The sequence below is a fragment of the Ambystoma mexicanum genome, chromosome 2p (assembly GCF_040938575.1).
Source record: "Ambystoma mexicanum isolate Mex_15411 chromosome 2p, UKY_AmexF1_1, whole genome shotgun sequence".
Lineage (NCBI taxonomy): Eukaryota > Metazoa > Chordata > Amphibia > Caudata > Ambystomatidae > Ambystoma > Ambystoma mexicanum.
In genome coordinates, this window is record NC_090923.1 from 918,010,528 (window position 1) to 918,036,240 (window position 25,713).

The following is a 25,713-nucleotide window of genomic DNA, read 5'->3' on the forward strand; positions in this document are numbered from 1 at the left end:
CTGTGTCATGTGTCCCAACACATTGCCTTACCAACGACACAGGCGCAGGTGAACGCCACCAAGGTCCGCTTCCATGCCCTCATGGGCATGCCTAATGTATTGGGAGCAGTGGACTGCACACACATAGAGCTAGTGGCTGCCCATGCCACAGAGGAGGTTTATCGGAACAGGAAGCTGTACCACTCTTTTAATGTGCAGGTCATCTACGATGCAGACCTGATGATCACACACTGCAGTGCACACTTTCCGGGAACAACCCATGACTCCATGGTCCTGCGGAATAGCACGCTGCCTGCATACATGGTGCGTTATGGTGGACAGCGGACCTGGTTATTGGGTGAGTAAAATCATCAACACACACAGCACATTGCTTGTGCACCAGGGCATGGGGGATGCACACTGTCAACAGTTCATGTACCGCAGGCACCATGCCAATGCAGGGACACATTCGGCATGCAAGAGTGGATGGCCACGACTGGCATCTACCACACATGCCAATGGATAGACACCCCATCACAATCTGTGCACAGACGGACATGCACATGCAATGCACTACAGGTACCAGAATGCACATCACTGCCATGTCACAAAACACAGCATATCCCGACTCTGCCCCACCCACCACCACCAACCCGTCCATGGGAGTCAGACCCTACACATGGACTGTCACAGGGTGCAGCAAGGTTTATTGAGGGCCTGCAAGAGCACAGACCCAGATGCATGTGTCACACACCCACATCCCAATATCTATGCACTGGCCAGTTACCTCAATATAATGGCCCACCCTGTGTCCCATTCCATGCAGGTGATTCTGGTTATCCCTTACCACCATGGCTGTTGACCCTTGTCAGAGACCCATGGACCCACCAGGAAATAGCCTACAATCGTGCCCATATCAGAACATGGATGACAATTAAGCAGACATTTGGACTGTTGATGACATGTTTCCGTTACATGCACCGCTCCGGTGGGTCATTGATCTACAGGTCAGTGAAAGTGGGGGTGATAGTCCTGGCCTGTGCCATGATGCACAATATGTGCAGCAGGCAGAACATTCACCTGCCCCCAGACACGGACATGCCTCCAGCGGATAATGATGATGATGAACGTGACGTGGATGCAACAGCAGACATGTCACAACCCAATCACAGGGATGTCAGGGATGGGCGTGCAGACCACCAGGAACTCATCGAGAACTACTTCTGAGGACACAGCACCTGCAAACGACCCATGGCACACACTGCATGTGATTCAGTGAATAAATAAAGCACACCACTTCACAAATTGAACGTCCAGACGTTGTGACATGCGCATTGTGGATTGAACAAACATCAAAAACGTGTGGCCCACCACCCCCTCCCCAACTAACACTCCCCATCACCCCCTACCCAACTGACCCTCCCAAACACCCCCTCCCCAACTGACCCTCTCAAACACCATTCCCCAACTTAGCTTCCCAAACACACCCACCCCAATTAACCCCCCGAAACACGCCTTACCAGAAACAACCCCTAGGCTGCATACGTGTCACGAGAAGTCTTGAACTGTCTCACTTCGAATGGCCTCTTCACACCGGACCTGGACTTTTGAGGTGATCCTGACAGGCGCAGGGATCTGCACCTCGGGCTGCTCTGTTTTGAGCTGGCAGGCGTGGTGATTGTCGAGGGGAGGCGGAACTTGCTGTATCCCCGTGCTACACAGGGCTGCCTTCAAGAAAAGGGTGAGGGACTCAGCCAGTGCTGAGATCACTTAGTTCCCCTCCCAGACTCTCTCCGCAAGCAGGACCGTAGCACATGATGAGCGGCCCAAGGCACGGGCACAGTGCCGGCCGGTGGCCAGCATGCTTTCCCGCATCATCCAGGTGTCCTCCAGCTGCTGGTGCACAAGTCCTGCCATCTCCTCATGCCATGCCTCTATGTGCCGAATGCATGCATCCATATCGCGGATGATGGGGATCAGTGGTGGAGGTGGGCTGTTGAGATCCTATGAACATGTGTAAAAGCACTTATTCATCAAACCTTACATGTTGTTCAATGGGTCTATGAGCTTACATGTTTCTTTACTCACATTGTCTACCCACCAGAGGAACAACCACCAACTCCTTGTTTGTAAGGTCATGTTCTATATCCCAGCCCCTCACCTCTGTAGCACACCTTGTGTTGGCCTCTTCATCTGGGTCTGTTGTGAGGAATCCAGGGAATGAATCCCTTCTCAACAAGAGGTAGTCATGCCCTTGCGGGCTATGGAGGTGAGCCTGCTATGCTTAACACCCCGTAGAAGAGAGGGCAAGCGGGATCCCCCTTTAGGGGACGAGCAATCCTCAAACAAATGTTTTTACTCCAGCTCCCTTTTACACAGAATCCCAAGTATTTGTTGGTTATACGGGAATCATGGAGGGCAGTGAAGTACATGGCCCTTTAAAATTAGATTGTCTGTTTTCTGACCTGCATTTGTAGAAGTCCTGGCACGAAAAGTCGAACCAATGGATTCTCCCATTTCATTCCAGGGAGGAACATAAATGTCTCGGGACCCAGACACAAAAAGAGAGAACCAGCAGGCGAGTGAGAGAAGCAGGTATGCGTAGCTGCACATATTATATTGTATTGATTGTTTATTTCTGTAGCGGCTATACACAATGTGTTTCGAAGCGCTTCAAGGAGGGAGGGAACATGGGAAAATACAGTTACATTCTTACAGATCCTTGAAACAAATCAGAATGTGAGAAAAACGATCATATCATAACAGATAGTACAAGTGCGTGGAACAATAAGGGAGAGGTGGGGAAGGAAAAAAGGAGACAATACTAGCAATAACATTTCTATGCCTGACGGCAATTGTTGCAGTGCAAGAGTGACAAGAGGAGGGGGAGGAGGGGAGGTGTGGAGGAGGGAGGGAAGGGAAGAGGAGAGGAACAAAACAAGTGACTATCTTCAGGGTCAACGCCTGATCAAGGTAGTGCTGGGAGGGAGAGGGAGGAGAAGACAAGGAGGAAAAGGGGGCAAACAAGCTCTTATCAAAGGTCAAGAGGCAGAGATAAGAGTGGGTGCCAAGATAATTGAAAGGTGAAGTGGAGGAAGGGGCGGGCAAGATGGCTGACTGGAGAGAAAGACTCATGGGCCAGAGGGGGCACACAGAACGACAAGGGGGCCAGATGGGACACACAGAGGGACAAGGGGGCCAAAGGGGGCACACAGAGGGACGCAGGGGACATAGGAGGGAACATCTCTATCTTAGGAGGAGCCTGGAGGTAGGTCCATGCAGACAGAGTGGTGGGTGGAGGAACTGTTAAACCATGGGAATGCTGCCACTTCCAGGTATGGGGACCCAAGAAGCTTAGAGCCGCCGGGAAGAAACTTAATGAAGCCATGCCAGAAGTGGCGTGTCCGCATCCTCCCTAACTGATGCCAAAGTCATGTCAGTCCAAGATGGGAGGAACTGACGCAAGACACCTGACAGCGAGGACCAGTACGAAGACAGAGACATGGTTCTATGCTGGCCGGAGAGACTGCCTCTGTCCATGAGCACCACTGCCGAAAAGCAGGTATGAGGCTCACACCAAGTAGTGGGTGGAGGCCAGTGAGGCCATAGCATAGCCCACACCGGGCTGAGAATCAAGACACCACACAAGGGGGAGAAAAACAATAGCTGAATCAGGGGTGAGAAGCCATAAAGCCGAACTTGGGCTGAGAATCAAGATACACCATAAGAAGGTGAGAAAACCGATGAACGAAGAAGGGCTCAAGAACAAAGGCAGCACAACCCACAAGGGTGTATGCAATCCCACATTTCAAGCATGGGTAAACAAAGGAAACACTCGAAACATGGCGGGACACAAGACACCAAGAGCTGGGGCGAAAGACATTTTCTGTTACGAAAATACAGGCAAACTCAGACCACAAAAGCATGTTGTCTCTGACGAGGAACGCACATGCAGAGACATTGCATAGATTTGAAGTTTGAGGTGTTTAGACTCACCAGCCAGGCTGATTGGGGGGGTGAAAGAATCAGAACATTTGGGTGGGGGACCAAACACCACCAGGAAAAGAGAAAGAGTAAAATACTTTTGAACTGCAGCAGTGGGCCTGGGAGAGCGCAGAGAACTCTTAAGGTGGGGGTCAGAAAACCAACCACCACTAGCCAACATAATAATAATAATAGTAATAAATAATAGGAGCTGTGCACAAGAACAGGAAAAACCACCAGAAAGAGTTGCAGAAAAACAGGTTATTGGGTCTTAGATCCAAAAGAGCACAGTTGAAGCCAGAGTTACAGCATTTGAGGGTTTCCTTAGATGCACTTGGAGTACAGTGGCAGAACCTACACATATCAGGATGTACCTTACACATGGTGGCTATACCATGCATATTAGGCATTGACTGGCATTAGATTGGATTACTGTGTTATTTGAAGCTGTGCTGCACACGTGGGGATGTACAATTCTTTTAGTGAATATACCATCTATATGTGGTACTAGCTGCCATTTATTGGCATTACTGAGAAATCATAAGCTGCTCTTGAAATATGTGGCAGCACCATCATATTGGCAGCATGTACCTTATGACGATGCCATGCATATGAAGCCTTAACTTTACATCATTTTAATTAGGAACTTGAAGCTGCATTTGGAATATGATGGGCATCACTCGTACATGTGACGCTTCCTATGGTGTTGGTGGTGTCAAATTTCACTTAACATTACTTCTTGCAGTGTCATGTGTGTCAAAGTTCATACAACATCACTTCCTGCTACATCATAAGTGTTAAATGTCACGTGGCATTTTTGGTATCGAAGGACACATGGCATTACTTCCTGAAGTGGTTTAAACAACACTCTTACCATAGCAGGGGCAGATGTGCCCAAAATAGGTGGCAGCGTGTTTCCTGTGTTGGCCTTTGCAGACGACATAGTGCTACTGGCTCATACACCCCGGTCCTTCAGAAAATAATAACAGCTTATACCTAATTTATGACTAACTAAGATATTAAAGTAAATGCAGAAAAAACAGTGGCCATTGAATGCCAGACCGGCAAGGACTGAGTGATCCTCCTCCCAATGCAGACTAACAATTTGATAATTCCGGTTGTTAAGGAATTTGATTAGTTGGTATACAGTTTTCGTCTAAAATATTCCGGCACGCAACTTATCACTAAACAGACACATAGGTTTAAACAAGCACTAGCTGGGGAAACCAGGTTCATGCACATGTCCAAATGAAAACCTATTGATTTGATTAAGAAAGTCCATAGTGTCAAAGCTGTAGCTGTAGCGATATTCGGGTCCTCACTATGAGGTTTTGTGAAGGCTCCTGATCTTCAAGCCCTAGGACTCCCCTGATCAGCGTCAAAGTATGGTACTCATTTAGAGCTCGGATTGACTTTCATAGAAGATGAGCTAGTAATTCGACCAACTTTACAGTCGATCATAAAAGCGCTACTATTAAAACTGAACGCACTTGAAATCCCCTGGTTCAATCATGTTTATACAAAATGAACAGCTATTAAAGCACAGATTATTTGAAGGAAATCTCTATTATGGAAAGTGGTACAGCCACTGCATTATAAAACAGGGCTCAAGTCCCTGCGGGAGTCAGAGAGTCCAGCGAATTAGTAGAAACCTTTAACTGGCATCATGTAATAATCTCTTCAGGAGGCATACAAAACTACCTGTTGTGGGCAAATGAGACGAACCAAAGGACACCAATAATGAGGGCAAGATTTAATTGTCTTCCATTAAGAGCGAAGACCTCACGCTGGTCAGCTCAGGCAGACGATATGATTTGGCAATTATGCACTGCTACAGTTGAAGATCTTACTAATTTCTTATTACTATGCTCAGCGTACATTTCTATCAGGAGCTGCACCTTCATACCTCTATTAAGGGAGACAGGTTTCACCCAATGTAGACCCGCCTTACTGTATTTATTGTGGGCAGATTCTCCTAAAATGGGCTGGACTCTTCTGATGAAGTTGAAGCAAGCATGGCACAGGCGGAATCAACTCCTTGCACCTTAAAGGGGAACTGTGCTCAAAAATGTTATTGTCCTGAGCTTTTGGGCATGTGTTTTTAAGCATACTGTGATCAATCGTAAACAGTTTTTCTATGCATCTTACCTTAGTTTTCCTCACTTTTGGGCGCGGCCATTGTATGCTAATCTTATCAGTTGAGCCATCGCATTAACTTCAAGGGCGCTCGCGGCAAGAATACAGATCGCCCGCCCCTGAAGCTGACATCACTAGACACGTACGCCCCATTTCACAACGCCAATGCACGTCTCATGTCAAGGTTCTCTGTGTGCAAGCTATTGATGTGTCTTCATGGAAATGGCTGGACGCCTCTTTCCTCAATAAGTATAAACAGACCCCTTCTCATCAGACAACATTAGAGTTGCTTTTTCAATCGTTTGACCGTCTTTTTTTTGGATCGCCTCTGACTTGTTTCTGCTCTGTTAAGGTATCTTCGTAGCATGAAGCCCCTGCGAACCGATACTTGCAATAGCATTACTACTGATTTGAATCGTTGCTTGCTTTTTATTTAAAAATATGTCGGATAATGGCATTGATACAGCCCTACCAGTACGAGCCTAGACATTCCGAGGAGGAAGTAATTGAAAGAGAAAGAAGCAGAAATGATGGGGAATCGGACAATAGTTGGGAAGATGAATCACCGGATCACGAGCCTGAGCCTAGCCGCATGGAAGATGCTTCCGCCTGGTGTACCTGCAGTTGTTGCAAGGTCATTCCAACCGATGTGGATAACTACTGCTGCCAAGAAAACTCTGTTTGCTTGGCCTACATATCAGAAGAATACACACCACCGCTATGCGTTACTGAGCTGCATGACTTCAGGGCAGCCTGCCTCACAACGTCCGTGTTGAGGATTATGATGTTGCTTATGCACGAACTTCGCGCAACAGATCGCCCTCGCAATCCAAGTAAAGAGTAAGTGTACTCTAGATGTGATGTCATTTTGACCACTGAGATGACTAACATTTCTTGTTTGTCTCCTACATTGTCGTAACTTTGATCGATCACTGACGAATGTATTTAGTCTGAAAATGGAATATATTTCTCTCACTTTTTGGAAATCAGAGTGTTCATCGCTTACGTGTCTTTCACTTTCAACTAAAAAACAATATTTCTCTGCGGCCCAAACCGTTATGAATTGAATGGGTGTTCACTTTTGTAATGTGTCCAGACTGCAAAGCCCAAATTCATTTTTCCATGAAGTAACTTTTGTAAGGGCAACTCAGCCATAGAATATAGGATGAATTTTCAAGTCAGGGTGATATACTTATCAGGTTCATTCAATTACAATATGTATGTTTCTCTTCCACGGGTGGTACAGGCTGGTGGCCTATCGTTCGTTTACATGGTGGCTTTATGGGCGGCTTGGATTCCGCGTTCCACGAGTAATACCCGTCTGTGTCGTTGGAGCCATTCCTGCCGAATTCCCCAGTGACAGCAGAGAGTACAGGGGATTTTCACACACTGTGCTGCAACCTCAAGTATACAATTTGTAATTTGTTTGTGCCATCAACATCACCAAATTAAATAAAATACAAATGAGTATATACAAATAGTTGTTTCAATTTTTCAGTGAATCAAGAACATGCTCACTTGTTTATGAGGGACATAAAACAATGGTTGGTGCCCTTTTACGCTCACCTCCTCCGCAACAAATCATTCCCCCTCCATTATACCCCACTCTGGTACTGAGTGGGTGTGAACGGCCAAGGTGAAAAAACACCATGTACACTTCAAAAGGGATCTACTGCATGGTGGCCATTGTTCACATGGCCTCCCCAGACCCAGTGTCTCCAGGCACCACTTTTCAAGAACCTGCCCCCGCAATCCACATAAGTGTGTCTCCCGTGAGCAGAGTTCTAGTCCTTTTGCACTCGCCTCATGCCCATCCATCCCCCCTACAGTATCAATAGCAGTTCGCACCTGTGGCCATGCACTCGCAAGGGGATAGGGAGGGTGTGAACAGCCAAGGTGCCAAACACCATGTACACTTCAAAAGGAATCTTCTGCATGGTGACATTTGTTCACATGGCCTCCCCAGACCCAGTGTCTCCAGACTCCCCTCTTCAAGACCCTGCAACAAACACGTCACACATTCACATACACACCCACTTTTCTAATCCTTTATAAACACCTTGACATTTAACAGGAGAACATCTCTGTGCTCTGCAAGGTATCTCGTCATCGTGCTACCTGTTCCTCGGCTACTTGCTCCCCTGGTTGCTGAATCGGCTTGTTTGTTTGTCCAGGTAAGGGTAGGTCACCTATTTACTTCTCTATATTCATCGATCTGTGATCTCAAATTTTGTATCTATTTCCACCTGATTGTACCCATTATTGTATTGTTCATTTATCTCAAAGACTTCACCAATGTTTCAAGTATTTTGATCTCGATAAATAGCACACTGCATCACTGTCCATTGTAATAGAATGGAATCTTTCGTGGTCCATGTTTGCAAGCATGTTTCCTTTTGATACATGAAAGTACATTCAACATACGAGTAACACATTACGATTTGTGGTATACCAGTCAATTCTGTAAGAAAGTTATTGCTGTGTTCATACACAGGTTTTCCTTCTTTGACTAAAACAAATATTGCATGGAAAGCTGTGATATAATTCCATCAATCACATGCATACAGTATTCTTTTTTTTAAAGTAATTATATTTTTTTATACAGATCTTACTGACTTTTCAAGAACGCCTGCTTGTATGGTTTACGGTTGACCTTCTGTGAGCCATGCCAAAAGCTTGGGGACAGTCCTGCATACATTCCTGAAGGATATTGATTTAATAAGAAGATGGATTAAATATTGTGGTTTTCTGGTGGACGAGATTGAAAGTAGGGCACAGAATGTCTTGAAGGACGTGAGGGCCAATCGATTCCACATCTGAAGCCTGTACTTTACTAACAATATGTACGAACAATCGAAATACACAAAGAAGCGTTGACCCAGAATTCTTCGTAAATTGACTCCATATGCAATTCCAACTAAATTAATGCACACGCTGCATCAGGTGAGTCCTGGATGATGAATTAGCTGTGTTTGTTGGTATTTAGGATGAGGGGCTGCATAAATAAGTATTCTCTATGATCTCTCGATTTCATTAGGGTAGGGTATTGAAAAGGTAAGTTCATGAACGGATTGGAGCTTTCGTGTATATTTACTTAAAATTTGTCTTACTAAAGTTACCATAGTTACCAGATTCTATTGAATTTTTACTATACTACATTTTAGTATACTACATCTGTCCCCACTTTCTGAAATCTCTAATAATTCAAGAAATGATGACCATTAGAAAACAATGCGATAGTGCCCTTTAAAAGTTGCATAATGTTTTCGTAATCGGTCGCTTGACATGTCCCTTTTTTTCATACAGCGCATTGATGGAATCATAGACCCTCACAAGTGATGAAACCACCAACACATCCAGTATCCCATTGGTGAGCCCTACCAACATGCACAAAGTGATATTTTCGAGCATTGGATCTGCCCACATATCTAATACAACTTTAATTTTCCCTTGAACCACTTTATGACAATGCACTGAAAATGAAGGTGCAAGATTCTGCATCAATTACTTTACCGGAGTCAACATCATTATCACTCACCTATAAAATAATGTTATTGTACTTGTCCTTTACGAGAATATGTTATGCTGAGAATTTCAAATAAAATGAAATGGTTTATGTATGCGAACGGTTATTTACACTAAGTGGCATGTATGGGTGTCTGTCTATATGTACCATTGTCTGCATCTCATTGTCTCACTTCCATTTTGCTGTTTTCGTCTGTACTAAAACAAGTACTGTTTTATAGGAGGATGCTGGAACTTCGACTACAATCACTTCTTCCTTTGCAACTCGTCCTGAGTTTGAGGTATGTGTAATTACAGTTCCCTTGCAAGAATGATAGTGTTATGCTAGTCTGTACCAGCTTTGAATTCCCACGTATAAGTCTCATGTATGAAAGGAAGCCACCTACCTGGATCAGAAGCTACCGTTGGAGATGATAGAAGAATTTCCATGGTCGCCCACTGCCGCTTGCAGAGGCTACTAGCAAGAAGGAATTGGGTTTCCAGGGAAACCCTCTGGGGAATAAAACTCTGTCGTTGGTGGAGATTAGACGTTGCCCTCTGGTGGTTCTTCTGCTGGAGGACCGTTGTTTAGGGAGAGCTGTAACCTCAGTGCTGGGAGTTTGTATTGTGCAATCCTTCAGAATCTGTTTGTTTAAGTGTTAGGATTTAGGACTAGGATATAAGCTTGATGTCAGGAGTGATAGGAATCTCGTTTACCAGTAGTGCAGCAAGTAAGGGAGATGTGTTTGCAGAATGAAGTCATCCTGCATGGAGAGGAAGCCACTGAAAGGCTGGAATAGGCTTTGGGTAAAGAAGACACAGTAAGAAGATTAGCCCAAAAGAAAGAAAACCTATGGTGTGTGCAAATAATACAAGCGTTTCCCTACTGGTATCTACGAAGGCTGTGTTTCGTGGCGCGGCTGTGCTGACAGCTGAGTGTTCGCAGACTTCCGGGTCTGCAGAACGCGAGAGCGGTTGCTGTGGGAACCGAATGGCGTCGATCGCGGACCACTGTATGTACAAAGCGGAATATGGATTTCATACATTAGCAGGTAAGAGTGATGAGATACAGTTCCCCCAACTGCCTACAACAATTTCCTACGTACACGTGGAAGATTGACTGAGGGCAAGCAATGGTGTTGAAGCCGTCACAGGCGGCAAGGTCGCTGCTAATAATAAAAGGAAAGATAGATATAATTAACACAGAACAGAGATAGGGAGAGAGTAGAAAGTCATGCTGAAAGTGCCCCAGGATGAAACTCACGGATTGTAGCCAAGGGAAGCGTAGCAACGCAAAGCTGCTCTGTCTCTGCTGCCAGATAAGTGTTCCTTGAAAACAGGGGTGGAGCTAGCCCACGAGAAGCTCTTCTGGAAGCTGGAACACTGCTTCTTCTGCACAGCGCCATTTTGGTAGAGCCAAGAGTGATCAACCCAATCCACCTCCAGCGCTGCCATAAGGACCATCTGTGCCCACGGGACATGACAGCTAATAAATCCTACAAAGGATATTATTTGAGACTGAAATGCATGTAACCGTGCACTGGTTCAAACTTTTATGATTTTGGTTCTAACGTTACACTTGCTCTGTAATGCAGAATAAATGAAAAAACCTTTGAGGGCGACATTAAAATCTATATGTTTTGCACAGTGATCTCAAATCAAGTATATGTGTCATTTCGGAAGGTTATCAGGTGAAATCTGAAATGTATATTATGACTAAATGACGTACACTGTTTGCAAGGGTATGTTCATACGAACGTTCTATTAGTGTTGCGACAGCAAACCTTATAGTATACGGTTCTCAATCATTTAATACTACTTTGTGTGTAAGTGCTCTGTGTGATGAAAGATTTTAATTTCCAGTACGATTGACATTGTTTTTTTTAAATGAATATTCTATTCAAGGAATGTACACAAGCTGTGGAATTAGAAGAGGGTGCACATGGACCAGAGGTGAACATAACCTAATATTGAATAGAATTGGACATCACATTGCATTTGGAATCCATTTTTATGTTGTAATGTTTTCAAGTCAATGAAGTTGGTTCTGTTTGTAGATATGTACATATGTTTGTTTGCATGGAACTGAAATGTGCTTGATTTAAACCATATAAAAACGCAGTTTTTCAGCTTCATGCTGCGGTGGGAAAAGAGAAGCCCACGGTTTCAAAGAAAATCAAGAAAAGAAGGGCTGATATTTTATTCATATAATTTTTTTGTTTTTAAACTGGTATCTACTGTATGTGTGCTATAAATTGAGCATGTTTTTCTACACATCTCTTAGAGGCCCAAAAGGAAGAGAAGTATAAAGACCCAGACAACAAATGAAAACAAAGATGTTGCTTGCCAAACAGATTTCACAATGAAGCAACTACTATATGGGGCACATCGTGGTCCAGTCAATAAGCAGACTCATGATGCTTATGCCAAGTGGCCGGAAACTGAATGGAATGTCACCAGCGAACCGTGCAAAGTGTCCATGGACTATTGCTACAATGTGACAACTTGACAAGATGAAACTGAATACAATGAAGATGCATTGCAATTCCTCGCAGACCCCTTGACACAATCTACACCCACTAAAAATGTTCTATTCAAGAAACATTCGAAGTTACCTGTTTCTCCAATTCATGTGCAAATATCACAACCTGAACTAACAGAGACTGAAGCTTCAACGCAATTGACAGAGGAACTTGCTAAACATCTCGACTTCAGTTTTCCTAGTGTGGGCGATTTGTCCACCACAGTCGTGTCACAAAACATAATCATGCTGGACGATTGGCTATTAAAGGAGCAAAAATACATCGTATTTGACAGCTGCATGCTAGAGATTGTACAGATGCTGAAATGTGTCCATACATTGAGGGGGAACATATGTGGGGAGCCATTGGTGAATGTGTCTTGTGTATTACAAGGCACTAACCTGAAAATCCAAGCCAGCCGTGTCCAGCTCCATAGTACATTTTCATGGTCCGCTCAACCGATGCCGGGCAAAGTGCTGCAGCACGACTCATCAAGCAGCTTTACTTTTCAGTGGGTCGACTTTCTGTAAGATTTCCAGTTTCTGTCAATTTGTGGGAGTTGAGTTCCTTGCTAAAACCCAGTACTACAAATATCAAAGGGAATTCTTATTCCCCGCTTTTAGTCAAGCACCGAAAATTGAACAGATGCCAATTGAAAGACATTCTCTGGCAAATGTTTCTGGCTAGATGGCAACGGGCAGTGTGACAGCCCAGATTTTCAGCTAAGTACTGCACAAACCACTTTCAAGACATAAAAAGTGAACAAATGGTGAGTTCAGCGATCGTGCATGTGTCCGAATGTACATCTTCTGTGGCCATGTAGAAACATGGTTTCATCAAATCCGTCCAACATCTTCAATCCAGGGGAATGCAAATAGGCCCGATAGCCACTGACAGGCCCCTTTCAATAGCCAAGGCCATGCAAGAGCAGTTTCCACATATTCACCATCAATTTGATGTATGGCACGTTGCCAAATCAGTCAATAAAAAAATGACAGCTGCTGGTAAAAAAAGCATTCGGAAAATATTTTAAAGTGGTGTCAGTCTGTCAGCAACAATCCTTGGTGGAGCTCCAAAACTTGTGATGGATCTGTAGAAACTCGACTTGAAAAATGGCGTTCATTGATGCACCATTGTTCCAACGTACACTCATGGACAGAAAACCAACATTTTCACAAATGTGCACATGGACCTTTATCGAAAGGAGCAGGAAGGCAAGAAGTGGTGGTTGGTGCCATGTTCCCCTCCACACAAAGCACTTGAGAAGATTGTGTATGATAAAACACTTTCAAGAGACCTGAAGGGACTCACAGTATTCTGTCATACTGGAGATGTGGAGGTTTTCCCTAATACGTGCCTAACATACAGGCCCAAAAAGTTGCATTTTGGCATAGACGGTATGGAGCCCAGAACAAGACTAGCTGTACTTGCACACACCAAGAACGTTTGGAGGGAACAAGCAAAAACTGCAGGAAACTTCGGGATGCTTCGTTACCTCATGGTCTTTACAAAATGAGGCAAACAATGGGTGGCTAAGCCAATAAACGAGAAAATGGAATTTGAATTTGTGAAAGATTTGACATTGAATGTGTTGTCCATGCATACTCATGGAATCAATCCTGATTTTGTTCCTAGGACAAATACAATGCCACAAAGAATTGCAAACGAGCCCTGCCCACCTAAAGTGGAACTTGTTGAAAAGGTGACTTCCAGATTTAAATGATTTGTAGCCGTCTTCATAATCTGCTCACATTAACATTTTCGATATGTTCCCTAATGTTTGGACATTGTACATAAACAATCAAATGCTATTACACTCAATTTCAATGCTATAAAAAGTATTAAAATGTATTTAGTTATGCAGATTTAATCGGATGTATGATTAATTAATGTATATCTTTTACCTTCCCTTCGTTTATATTACCTGTCCTCGATCGATAAGACACATGTCTGTGGTTGCTATTGGTGATATATTTCAGAAGAGAATTGCCGTAGCACATCCGTGCTGCACTGCCCATTTGGGTTGCTGAAATGATGATAGGCAAATTGATGTTTGCCATCAGTCAAAGGTACACTGAGGCTTGGTGTCTGTCAAACCATTTGCTAGACCCAAACCACACCCACACATGCAGTGCATGCCACTGGCGTTGATTGCCTATGGTGGGTAAGATTTTCATAGCAATGATCAATTGCCTGACCTGTATCAACCCCATAGCTTCCAGAACATTTTGCTTTAGTGGTGTATTATTTTTTCAAACAACATGGCGAGTGGGCACCTTTTTTACACACTCACAGAGTATTTTAGTCTTTTGATAGTCTCTACATAGCTCACCATAGCGTCCAAGTGGTCTTTTCAAATGTATCCTCTTTAGCAACTTTTTGGCAATAAGTGCGTGTTATTGCTAGGTTGCCCTCGGTGCACCACTTTTAACGTTCCATGGCTAACCTTGATAGAACTACAGCTCACGAAGGGTAGACAGTATCCTCTGATCCCTTTTGGTGAAAGTTTAGTTACCTTTGAAATGTTATGCTATTCTCGAAAGTATATATAAGGTTATTTTGCTCGCCCATGAATTGGTTGTGCCTCTTCCACAAAAATAATGTTGTTGTTTTGATTTTATTATTCCGGTAAGAATAATTGTATAACTGGGTTTTGCTTCCCCTGGCATGCTGTTGGCCTATGCAGATTCAGCCTGCCATACATTTGGGTCACTCATACAGCGTAACACTGGGTTTTGGTTTGCATGGTCTGTTTTAGACAGACACAAAAGGAATCTTAGGTTACACTGGCCTTTCAGTGGCTTGTATTATCAGTTTTACTTGCCTTGAGTGCAACGGTTATCCAAAACTAAGTTGAAGTAATTGCTTCCCCTACTCTTTGAACCGAAAAACAACTGTAATTGAATATTACACGCCAATGTCCAACTCCCCTAGACTGACTGTTATACAGATTACAATTTATAGGTTTATACCGTGCATATTGTATGAGTATCAGAAGATCGGAAAAATGTATTGTCTAGTTTATTACACTATGTGATTTTTTGCTGAGCGTCACGGTGCAATGGATAGGGTCTACTAAAGGAATTCGATGCTGGCTGGGTTAGCCTACGCTCACCAGGTATTCTCACCTTTTGAAAACTGATCTGCCGCCAAGGGCACATCCTACTTGACTAGTGGGAAACAATTCTTCATCGCCTCTGGCACCTTCCTGACTTGCTATGGCCTTGCCAAAAAGACTTGCTTTTTACTCCACCGTTGCGATTGTGTACTTACACGCACTACTGCAATGTTGAGCACAAGGCTACCCACGTCTCAGGGTTGCATTAGAAAGTTAGGGAATGACTCCGAAAAATTGTCTAACGCTCTTCCTCGCTTATCCTGTGCACTCACACGGCCGATTGGCACAAGGCCTAGTCGTATCATGAATGCAACTGACTTGGTATGGGCACGCAATTTCACCTGTCTCGCTTGAACGTAGACTGGGCTGCCTCAGGTGGGATAGATAGTCTGAACGGATATGCATGGATTATAGAGGGCGGCATGCAATTGAAGGCTGTCCTCTGTTACGTTCACAACATAAGGAATACAACCCTCTTGGGAAAGAAGCCAAGAGATAGCTTGCAGGGTTTATCAAGGTTACATTTTACTGAAATTAAAAGAAAATTCATCAAGGTGTCTGCTCTTCGAGAAGGTTGAGACTCCAGAATTAATGATTTTGCCTATTGAAAGGCCACAGCGTCATGAATGACATCACATATAGGGTCATAACCCACTCTAGTGATCGGTAAGTCAGTATTCATGATCGCGTGGTATTGGTGGATGCCAGCCAACAATTCGTTTTTTTTTCAGTCGTATTTCGAATGCCTCATGGGTCGGCTGGACTCATCTCTCATTGGAGTGAAGGTCAGTTCGTGGGCTGATGCTTGTGGGAATGGAAGAAATTAATTTGTTCACACTACGCGTCTTGTCCTGTCTGTTTTATTATTGTGGCATTCTTTCACAAAATAGAAACCTACCACGCATACAGGCTGAAAACAAACTTCTATTGTTATTTGACCTTGAACGAAAGTGAACAATCGCTAGGCTAGAAGGACAGAAGGTGTTGAATACCCACAAAAATGATGACATTTACTATATTGAAAGTGGACATTGGAACATTTAGCTTCAATTTATGCAAACTGTTGTTCAGAGCGGACGTTTATAAGTCTGCTAATAATTGCTATTTGTGTATAGTTTAAAGAGGAGTGAGTAAAGGTTTTATTTTTTGGCCGGAATTGCTTACTGACATTGTTATGGGTTGTTAGTTGGAGCATGTTGTGACGATTATTCGTCGATGACCCGCAACCACAACCTGTATGCAGACTAGTGATATCTAAACCACTTTGTCCTATGGAATATCCAGGTGTGCTATCAACGTTTCATTATTGTGCACCTTAAAGTAGGTGTTGGGTGGATGTGCCGGGCGCTGAACATTTTCCGAGGGAACTTGGTTTGCTTTTCGTTAGATAATATTCCCAGTTCCATTATAATGCCATCTGTCTGTTGTTCCCTTTATCCGTCAGTTTCTCCATCCCATTTGGAGCTATACCTACTTCAAAGCGCTAACCTTTCATGCACATCGTAGTCTCAAATACTCCCCCATGTTGTCTGTTTTTGTTCATTATGTGTGGTTTGTGTTCATTATTAGGTTTCATCCGGTGAAGAATAGCACGGTAAATGGATACATTTGAATAAAGAACGGCTACTAAAATATATTTTTATTCTCTTATCTACACAGATTTATTGTACCGTTGTGCGAATGCCATAGTTTCCAGCTACCGTGGGATGGATTCTTCAATCAACAATGGCAGATATGCCTAAATGGATCTTTTAGCATTGCCGTCATGTGGGACGACAGACAGGGACTGATATGCCCTTTGGCGTTACCAGCGGCAAGGAGCAACCTGTCATCGTTTACGGTGTAGCAAGATGCTGATGCTAAAATGTTGCGATCGAAGGTGCGTCGAAACCGCATCTTCTCCCGAAAGGACACCATGTGCGTCATGACCCAAGGACACACAACAATTGGTTGTTGATTGCAATTAGCAGATCATGATAATGTGGTTTTGGGAGCGTTCTTCAATAAATTAAAGTACTTGCTACATTGCAGATTAATTATGTTTTCTTTAAAATTATTGTTTGCAAATCCGATTTCAGACACACTGTGAGAGGATGTGTGTGTTGATTTTCCGGGTTCTGTGTTAACTGACGTTATGGCGTGGGTGATGACTGGGCGTGTTTGGCTACGCTGCCCACTAATGTCATGAAAATAGGTGGAGCATATCGATTCGAATAGTGATGTCAGCTTCAGGGGCGGGCGATCTGTATTCTTGCCACGAGCGCCCTTGAAGTTAATGCAGTGGCTTAACGGTTAAGATTAGCACAAGATGGTCGTGCCCAAGCCGTTGTTTTCGCATTTGTAAAAGTGAGGAAAACTAAGGTAAGATGTATAGGAAAAATGTTTACGATTGATCACAGTATGCTAACAGTATGTTAACTGGCATAGTTGAAAAAGGAAAAGTGGCAATGTTGTCTGCCGCTTTTGATCTTGTCAATCATGACAGGATGGCAGACAGGCTAATGGAGGTGGGAGGCTGCTCAAGATCAGCGGCCAACTGGTTTCGATCCTTTCTAGGCCCCAGGAGAACAAGGGTTGTTCATGGGGTTTTTAAGTCAGAGGAATCAGTCCTTAATTGCGGAGTCCCTCAGGGATCCAGTACATCCCCCCTGCTTTACAATCTCTATTCAAAGCTGTGTTTTGATGTTCTGGACGGTCTGGGTGTCAAATTTGCAAATTGTGCGGACGACACCCAGATCGTCCTAGAACTCACAGGTTCTTATGAGGCAGACTCACTCCTGGTTACTAGGGTGTACGATGCTATAAAAACCTGGATGCAGGATAATTTTCTGGCACTCAACGATAAAAAGACAGATCTTGATTATCATTAGCCCAGCTAATCTGAAAGCCCTTCAACCATGATATGAAACATTTTTGGTGGGGGGAACCATCATCCATGTTTCTAGTTAATTTAAGACTCTGGGTGTGTCCTTCACACAGTAACCTAATTTTTTCGACAGTAACCTCACTTTTGCAAAACAAGTGGCTAATATTAGTGCCAGCTGTATCTACATTACCCATCTTCTGCGACAAATTCAACCCTACCTTTCAGAAGATAACAGAGCTATGATAGCGACAGCTACCATTAATTCAAATATTGACTATTGTAATGGTCTTTTAGTTGGTACGTCAACAGCCAACTTGAAAAGACTACAGATAATACAAAATGGAGCTGTATGCGCCGTTTGTGGTCTGGGACGCAGAGAACATGTTTCTCATGCCCAGAGGAAATTGCATTGCTTGCCAGTGCGGGAAATGATTCATTTTAAAGCCTTATGCTTGGTCTACAAGTGCCTTACCGGCACTGCTCCAACCTATCTCCGAGCACGGATTGTGAACTAACCATCTAGACATACCTTACGATCTGACAATAAGGATCTCCTCGGACAACATCGCTTCACGTTGAAGACTTTTGGTGACCAGAGCTTTCACGCCTGGGGGCTGAGAATTTTGAATAGTCTCCCTGTGTTCATCAGACAGCTGCCATCTCTGGCTCAATTTAGGAAAGCTCTTAAAACTCTCATATTTGATGGAGGTGGCATGTAGCCCATTCATCCTACCTGTCTGCTGACTTCTGCTAACTTGGATCTCTGATGCCTTCCCCTTTTCTGTTTTATATTGTCTTGTCCTGTTTGAGCGCTCTGAGGCCTGTGGGTTAGCTGGCGCTATATAACAAAAACATTAGAATAGAATGCTTAAAAACACATGCCCGAAAGCTCAGGACAATAACATTTTTGAGCACAGTTCCCCTTTAAGGTGCAAGGAGTTGATTCCGCCTGTGCCATGCTTGCTTCAACTACATCAGAAGAGTCCAGCCCATTTTAGGAGAATCTGCCCACAATAAATACAGTAAGGTGGGTCTACATTGGGTGAAACCTGTCTCCCTTAAAAGAGGTATGAAGGTGTAGCTCCTGATAGAAATGTACGCTGAGCATAGTAATAAGCAATTAGTAAGATCTTCAACTGTAGCAGTGCATAATTGCCAAATCATATCGTCTGCCTGAGCTGACCAGCGTGAGGTCTTCGCTCTTAATGGAAGACAATTAAATCTTGCCCTCATTATTGGTGTCCTTTGGTTCGGCTCATTTGCCCACAACAGGTAGCTTTATATGCCTCCTGAAGAGAGTATGACATGATGCCAGTTAAAGGTTTTTCTAATTCGCTGGACTCTCTGTTTGACTTCCACAGGGACCTGAGCCTATTTTATTAACACAGTGGGCCTCATTACGACCCCAGCGCTAAACCATGGTGCTATTAGCACCATGGTCCATGCCGGGGTCCGCCATGGTGAATGGTGGAATTACCGCCCCATTCCAAGGTTGGCGGGCGGTAATTCCCCATTCACCATGGGCCCTTCCCCATTCCCATTTTTGCCCCATAGGGCTCAATGGGAATGGGGAAGGCGCTAAGTACGGTGCCGCAAATTGCAGCACCGTACTTAGCACCAAGGTCCCTTTGCGGCACCTTACTTTAACGACTGGTAAAACCAGCCGTTAAGGTCGGGTCCCGCAAAGGGACCTCGTAATCAGGCGTTAAGGGTTTAACGGCGCCGACACCTTTTACGGCGCCGTTAAACCCTTAACGCCAGGGTCGTAATGAGGCCCAGTGGCTGTACCGCTTTCCATAATAGAGATTTCCTTCAAATAATCTGTGCATTAATGACGGTTCATTTTGTATAAACATGATTGAACCAGGGGATCTCAAATGCATTCGGTAGCACTTTTATGATCGACTGTAAAGTTGGTCGAATTACTAGTTCATCTTCTATGAAAGTCAATCACAGCTCTAAATGAGTACCATACTTTGATGCTGATCAGGGGAGTCCTAAAACCCTTTTCAGCTACTTGAAGATCAGGAGCCTTCACAAAACCCCATAGAGAGGACCTGAATTTCGCTACAGCTCCAGCTTTGACACTATAGACTTTTTAAGCAAATCAATAGATTTTCATTTGGACATGTGCATGAACCTGGTTACCCCACCCAGTGCTTGTTTAAACTGATGTATCTGTTTTGTGATATGGGGCGTGCCGGATTATTTTAGACGCAAACTGTATTCCTAAATAATTGAATTCCTTAACCACCGGAATTTTCAAATTTTTAGTCTTCATTGGGAGAAGTATCACTCAGTCTTTGCCGGTTTGGCATTCCATGACCACTGATTATTCTGCATTTACTTTAAGATCTAAGATAGTCATAAATGAGGTATAAGCTGTTATTCATTTCTGCAGTCTGCAAAGGCCAACACAGGAAACACGGTGCCAACTATTTTGGGCACATCGGCCCCTGTTATGGTAAGAGTGTTGTTGAAACCACATCAGGAAGTAATGCCATGTGACCTTCGATACCAAAAATGTTACGTGACATTTAACACTTATGATGTAGCAGAAAGTGATGTTGCATGAACTTTGACACACAATAAAATGTTTGTGCGCACTTCCCCATTAAACATTTTTTGCACCTGTACTTTGAGCATCACTACTATACAGTGTTTCTCTTAACTACTTTGAAAATGGTGTTTTAAGTGACGTTGGCAATTTACTCTGATTATTTTGATATGTTTCCCGACTTCTCAAAGTGTGCAAGGTTTAGGTGGAATGAATCATTATTAGCACGGTATCCGATCTTGTTCATGCACTTTAAGTAGTATGCATACATACTATTTCACTGGAACTCTCTCCCTCTCCCTATCCGCTCCATCACCTCATACTCCTCTTGAGAACTTCTTTAAACTCCCACCTACTCCAATCACCAACCTGACAGTTCTCTACTGTTTTCTGACAACTGAACTGTTCTTCACATGTTTTTCTTACGGTCTCATGGTAAGTTGTTCTGTATATTGTTCTCAGTTACTTGATTCATGATTTGCATTATCTTGCTTGTAATGTATTTCCTGTTGTTTCATGTAAAGCGCTTTGGCTTAAAGTGCTATATAAAATTCAATAAACACAAATACAAATAACAGTTTTTTATTTTAAGATTCGTAATCCTGTTTTAATTAATGTTGGCATCTCATTTTGTAATTCCTTAAAAAGATTGTGTGCTTTTAGACCAGTTGTCTTCAAACTTTTTATGCCAGGGCCCCCCTGAACAAACAATAAATTGTTCGGCCCCTCTCTGCCCCGCCCCTCTGCGTTGGTGTTATTTTTTTTTATAGAGATAGCTGTGAAATGGGTGATGTCCATACACGAGCACACTGGATTGTTTTGTATATGAGACTCTGACGAGCATGCCAATCAAAGAAGTTGCCTCACATTGTAAATCCACTAGGCCAGTGGTCTTCAACATTTTTTGGCCTGCGCGCCCCCCTGAGCAAAATTTGGGCAGGCTGGACCCCAAAAAAATGCCAAATGGACAGTATGTATTGCGCACCGTCGCTGCACCCTACTCCCAGTATAGTCCCTGGGCTCCCCCATCTGCTCCCATCACAGTGGCTGTGCTCCCTCATCCCACTCCTACCCAGTCCCTGGGCTCTTCCCACACCATCACACCTGGGCTCTCCCCACCCTGCTCCCACCACTATACCATGGTTTCCGCCCTTCCTGCTCCTACCACAGTCCCTGTGCTCCCCCATCCCGTTCCCAACACAGTCCGAGAGCCAGTGGCGGATGGTACATTTTTTAAGTGGAGGGGCATAACTATTTCCCCCAAAAATGCCATTGCGACCGAGTGCAGTGAGGGAATCTGAAACAATCAAGAGGGGTTCAGGGGATTTCCCCCGTGAAATTTTTTATAAAATAATGGGTTAAAATGTTGCATTGTAGAGAATTCTTTTATTTAAAAATGGGTAACTATCCAAACAGTTTGTAATTGCTGCTGGGGGGGCCAGGGGGCAGGCATGGCATGTTTTACTGAACATCCATGATAGATGTCCAGCAAAAATATACTATCCCTGTCCCCTGAGCCCCACTAGGCCTAACCCAATCAACATGGGTATGTGTGTATGCAAGGCGCTGGGTTGCCAAGGGGGAAATCATGGTATTTTTGACTAGACATCCATGATAGAAATCCAGTAAAAAAATACCATCCCTGTCCCCTGGGCTCCACAGCGCCTCAGAAGGAGAGTTGATTTTGGCAGCTGGGTAGGGGGATTGTGCAACCAGGGCATTTAGGTATGCCTTTGTTGTACAACCCTCCTTTCCCCCTCTATCCACCACTTGCCAAAATCAGCTCAACGGACCAAAACAAACAAACACACACACATTTATACAGCAATCACGCTGTCATTCACACGAGCATCCATCACCATACACTCACACATAACGCAAGCATCCATACACGTTTCAATAGAATAAATGAACATGAACGTACTTTCTGCATTGGCCTGCATGCGGGTGCTGAAACGCCCTGTTCCAGGCTGCTCTGTCCGTATGTGCGAGGAGGCGCAGGAGCTCCCCCCGCACATACAGACATGCAGTACCCCAGCCAGCATTTCCAATGAGCTATGCAATGCTGGCAAAGCAAAACACCCCAGTCTTGCATAGCTCAGTGAGCATGTTGCTGCTGGGGAATGAACTGAACTGTCAAAGGAAAATAGGGTTTCAAAGGGAAATAGGGTTTCCCTTTGACAGTTCGGCCAGCCCAGGAGCACTCCTTCAGCTGGAAAAAGCAGCTGAGGGAAGGCTTATTGTTTCACTGGGCTGGCTCCTCACCATTATGGATGAGCTGCCAGGCTCGGACTGGCCTATAGAGCAATGCCTGTACCAAAAATACAAAATGCTAGTGTGGGCCAGTCAAAATGTTTTTGGCCAATTTGGGCCAGTTTGATGATTTACTTCACTATGCAGTTAGTAATATTGACCATTGTTGCTGAATAAATATTCTATAAATATCACAATGTACTTACATTTTAACACAAAGCACCCCCTTGGGTACTATTCAAACAGTCTGTGAATGACTATCCATTTACAACTGCGTGTCACTTTTTCATTGGTGCCTGAGACAGTGGGCCTCATTACGACCCTGGCAGTAGCCGTGCCTGTAATACAGGCACGCCTGCCGCTGGAGTTGGTTTTTTTTTCGGTGCTCTTGAATGGGCAATTACCAGGGTATTGCAACCCCGGAGGACCCAGTAATTACCCATTCAAGGGCGCGGGAAAAAAATATTCCCCATTCCCATTTCAGCCCCATAGGGCTCAATGGGAATGGGGATGCCTGTAACACTCGGCACCATTCATAACAGTGCTGGTTCAACAGGCATACTGTGCTCGCGAGTGCTGCTCTGCCCGCCAGGTCATTTAAACCTATAATGTGTTATTCCTAAATGCTATGTTGACAGTAATATTATTAATGAATGAGATTTGTAATCCTTCTTGGTTTTCCTTCTGTTTCTTCCATTGTCAATGTTATGCTTGCTCGTTGGGTCTAAAAACTCCTCAGGAAAACAAAATCCCTTCCCACATGGATACATAATATTACATTTAAGAATGCTTTAACAAACACTTTAAACACATGTCAGTGTGGATGGGCTTTTGCTACTATACACATAAAGACAAAGATGATCTGAAAATGAAATGCAAAAGCAGACATGCACAAAAGGATCTTACCAGTATGGTGGAATACCCGCACAGTGTTGGATCTCTCTGCATGTTTATACAGGAAGTGGGATTCTGAGTTCTTTAGCACCTGGCTTTCCCCAGAATGGAACCTGTGCAGGTCTAATAAGTACTGTGGGATCACAGATCCTGGCTTCAAATGCGGGGGACCCCGCAGACCGAGGTGCCCCAGCAGTATGCTCTGAATGGACTCAGCAGCTGTCGTTGGGAGCGTATAGTGATGGGATGGGGCAGTCCTGCCGTTTTGATGCAAAGTACTCAGTCTTGGCTCGGACCCCAAGATGATGGGCGAGATCAGCAGAATCATGAGGACCGTGAGGTCACCAGGAGACATTGTAGGTCTAAATCAAAAAGAATTGAAGGGGCAAAGAGAAAGATGCAGTCAAGAGGGGAGAGAATAAAGGGGAAAAGAAGATTTAAAAAGGGGGTGATAAAAGGTAAGAGAGAGGATAAAAACACAAACAGATAGTTTAGTAGACTTTCTTAATACATGTAACCACCTTTGCTTGTCAGAAAACAACCAACCTTTTTCACATTCAATGAAAAAGGTCAATAATGCATGCATTGTCAGGAAATTATCTACCTGCAGCTAGCAGCAAAATGCCCCCAGACCAACATACTCCGATTACATTCTGGCTTTTTTGAGTTGTAAGGTCCAGGTATCAGAAATGCCTTTAGTACAAACAGAGAACATGTGTACCTATTATGTTAGTCCATCAGGTTCAGTAGCAGTATAGGTACACATATTCTCTGTTTGTACTAAAGGCATTTCTGATACCTGGACCTTACTACTCAAAAAGGCCAGAATTAATATCCCCCTAATCTAGAGACCAGCACTGGATTGTGTGCCATTTTGGGCTCAGAATCCTGGGGAGCACCAGAAGACTTCCATTGGATGTCTCCTCAGCATATGGCACTATTAACCACCTATAAAGAGGTGCTTGAATGGATTACGCATTTTTTATTAGAGAGAAGCAAGGTTTGAAATAGGATAATTTTCATTCCATTGAAAGTGGTGTTGCATGTGACCTTTCATGTGGTTTGGATCCCTTTCACCAGGGCATTCAGTGTTGGAAGGCCATTTAATCCCCAAAATTTAAAAGCTACAATACCAAAGTCTTCCATTACCGTTTGGGGCCTCTATATGTATCGGGCCTGTGCAGGGGCCTCTTTCCACACTCGGCCCCTCCCCCCTCCTGCAGTAGGAACAACTCTGCCCCATTCAACCCACCCTAACATGACTTTTATTTACAGGTTTGCTAATGTGTTGTATTTTATTGTCGCAGTCAGATGTTACAGGTGAAGCGCATTCTAGGTGACCCTGAGGATTATGCACACGAACTGTCAGAGATGGGCAAGAAATTCAACTGCCAAGGATATAAAACTGAGGAAATAGAGATGGCTGCCACCAGGATAGGAAACAAGCATAGAGAAGAATGATTGACTGTCAGAGAGAAGAGTAAGACTGAACCACCATTGGTATGTCTTTCAAAGTATTCCACCGAGAGCAACAGAATTCAAAATAAATTGGAAAACTCTTACATGTGACCTACGAGTGGAACATTTATTTAAAGAACTTCCGACATTTGCTTCCCAAAGAAGCAAAAACTTTAGAGACCAGCTGGTGAAGACAAGACCCCCTATACAAGAAAAGGGGACATGACGTAAAGGAACTTTTCTGTGTCTTCAGTGTAGTAATTGTGGATATGTCCAGAAAGGAGAAACTATCAATCATCCACGTACTGGAGAGAAAATAAGATTCATAGACTATGCAACATGTGACACTCAGAATATTGTCTACTCGATTAAGTGTCTGTGTGGTCTATACTATATAGGACAATCGAAGAGAACAGCAAAGCTCAGGTGGAATGAACATAGG

General features: G+C 43.9%; 1 protein-coding gene across 1 annotated transcript in view; it reads right to left on the minus strand.

Annotated features, from left to right (window-relative positions):
- LOC138566905 (bone morphogenetic protein 2-like) overlaps positions 1 to 25,713 on the minus strand; it is a 163,120-nt gene that overhangs the window by 59,093 nt on the left and 78,314 nt on the right. The window contains exon 2 of the mRNA XM_069644633.1: positions 23,826 to 24,175. Within this exon, the coding sequence (XP_069500734.1) occupies positions 23,826 to 24,168 (343 nt within the window). The 5' untranslated portion in view covers positions 24,169 to 24,175. The remainder of the gene's footprint in view (positions 1 to 23,825; positions 24,176 to 25,713) is intronic.